Raw genomic sequence first — 1,680 nt, 5'->3', positions numbered from 1 at the left:
AGGCCTGGAAGGCCATACCTTGCAGGTTTGCAGTGCCAATACACTCCAGAACATGTAGATCAGTCAGAATTCAATGATATTCAAGCATTATATAATATTTCTTTAATCTTATCTAATCATAAATTTTCTCCACCACCAAGTGTCAACATCACAAAGCCCATCCTAAAAGTGGAGTAATGGAAGCTGGCACAACTACAGAAGTACAGTCACCAAATATCAATTAGAAGCTACTGACAAGTTGTTTAGCAACCCGTGCTTGATTCTAATGGATACGCCGTATGCCCTGATTGCAAAGCTCGGATACACTGTGGAGCTGTCGGACTTGCCAACCTCGAAAAGAACCATCACGGCACGAAAATCTGTTGGAAAGCAAAGGATAAGTTGCATAAGCAGGAGAAGGAATCCAAGAGACCAACGTTGTTGTCATTTTTCAGCTGAAAGCACCCTGCTCCTGTGCCCTCATTGATTGTCCCATCCCCTTTGCTCCACAGTCCCAAATTGGCCTCTACCACACATCGCAAAATCGACACCACTGTGTGGGCTGTGTCTTTGCCCGGCACCACTCTGCCAATATTTTGTAAAAAAGAGTAAAGGTGCAGCCGGCAAACCAACAGTCGATCTCGAAAAGTCAAAAGGCTGCCTTATGAAAACTAAATTCTCTTACAGCACCCCGTTCTTGGGCCACCATTGGAGACCATCTCAAGCGCCTGCGATGTTAGTGACGCCAGGATAGCCGCAAATAGTACCAACTCGGAAGAAAGTGGCTGTTCTAAAAGGAAGCGCATTCTGAGGCAAATGCCAGCCTTAAACGGATGCCTGTGTGGAATGGTGGCGGACTCACAATCGGATGGGGTTGTTGAATGTAAGAGGCTTGGCTGTGAAACACAATGGGTAAGAATATATTCCATACAGAAATTACAAGTCACTCACCTATAGTCCAGTATCATCTACGTTGCATTTCGTTGGAAATCGTTCCACGAAATTGGGTGTGCGAGGCCTGTGAGGCATAGGGACAAAGCGATCACGACGATGACATCATCTTACCATATATGGACACGTGCCTGATTACGTAGGTAGGTAGGTCAAGCTAGTAGGGCTTTAAAAAAAAAATCGACCCCAGGTCTACTTTTTTAATCCTAGGACCCCCTTGCAAAATGAAGTGAAGAATTACATTCATGACACCTTCGCTACCTGAAGATCTGGAGCTACATACTTATGGTGGCTTAGTGCATTGGAGAGGGGTTAAATAAAGACCTGGCCCACTGTTTTATCAGGCTTGTTTGAAAAGTCATGCACAAAGGCTGAGAACATGGCAAAATATAACTAATCCTTTGACAAAAGGACCAGTATGCCTTCCATAATTGAGGAGGGATATTTTTTATACATTTCCGCCGGTCGAGACGCGAAAGAACGAGGCGCAGGACCGTCTGAACTTCTGAAAAGAGGGGAAAGCTGTGCTTAGTCAGGTGACTAGTCACGTCACGCCCAGAAAAAGAATTTTCGGTGTTCACGGAATTATGCAAACGGCTGTAAAGCTATAAAGCTTGCTGACCCGAAAGCCAATCTTGTCTAATCTTGTCTTCACTTCGTTGTTTTGTTAGACTTATTAGAGGATGTTCCTTCCATTATTTCTCAAAAAAATTGGGATGGGTAGGAAGCCTTTCTTTAGTTCTACACATT

At 44.2% G+C, this 1,680-nt stretch overlaps 1 protein-coding gene across 1 annotated transcript; it reads right to left on the bottom strand.

Annotated features, from left to right (window-relative positions):
• Positions 1–116: 116 nt before the first annotated feature.
• On the bottom strand, positions 117–1,311 carry LACBIDRAFT_336350 (uncharacterized protein; the record flags this gene model as incomplete). Its single annotated transcript, XM_001891306.1, has 6 exons — positions 117–192; positions 236–359; positions 665–764; positions 842–875; positions 1,045–1,061; positions 1,264–1,311. 6 exons carry the CDS (start codon positions 1,309–1,311, stop codon positions 117–119), a joined length of 399 nt encoding a protein of 132 aa, XP_001891341.1.
• Positions 1,312–1,680: the final 369 nt, after the last annotated feature.

Source organism: Laccaria bicolor, genomic scaffold, assembly GCF_000143565.1.
Source record: "Laccaria bicolor S238N-H82 LACBIscaffold_830 genomic scaffold, whole genome shotgun sequence".
Taxonomy (NCBI): domain Eukaryota; kingdom Fungi; phylum Basidiomycota; class Agaricomycetes; order Agaricales; family Hydnangiaceae; genus Laccaria; species Laccaria bicolor.
Note: the sequence above shows the minus strand (reverse complement) of the source record. Positions and strands in the feature narration are given on the sequence as shown.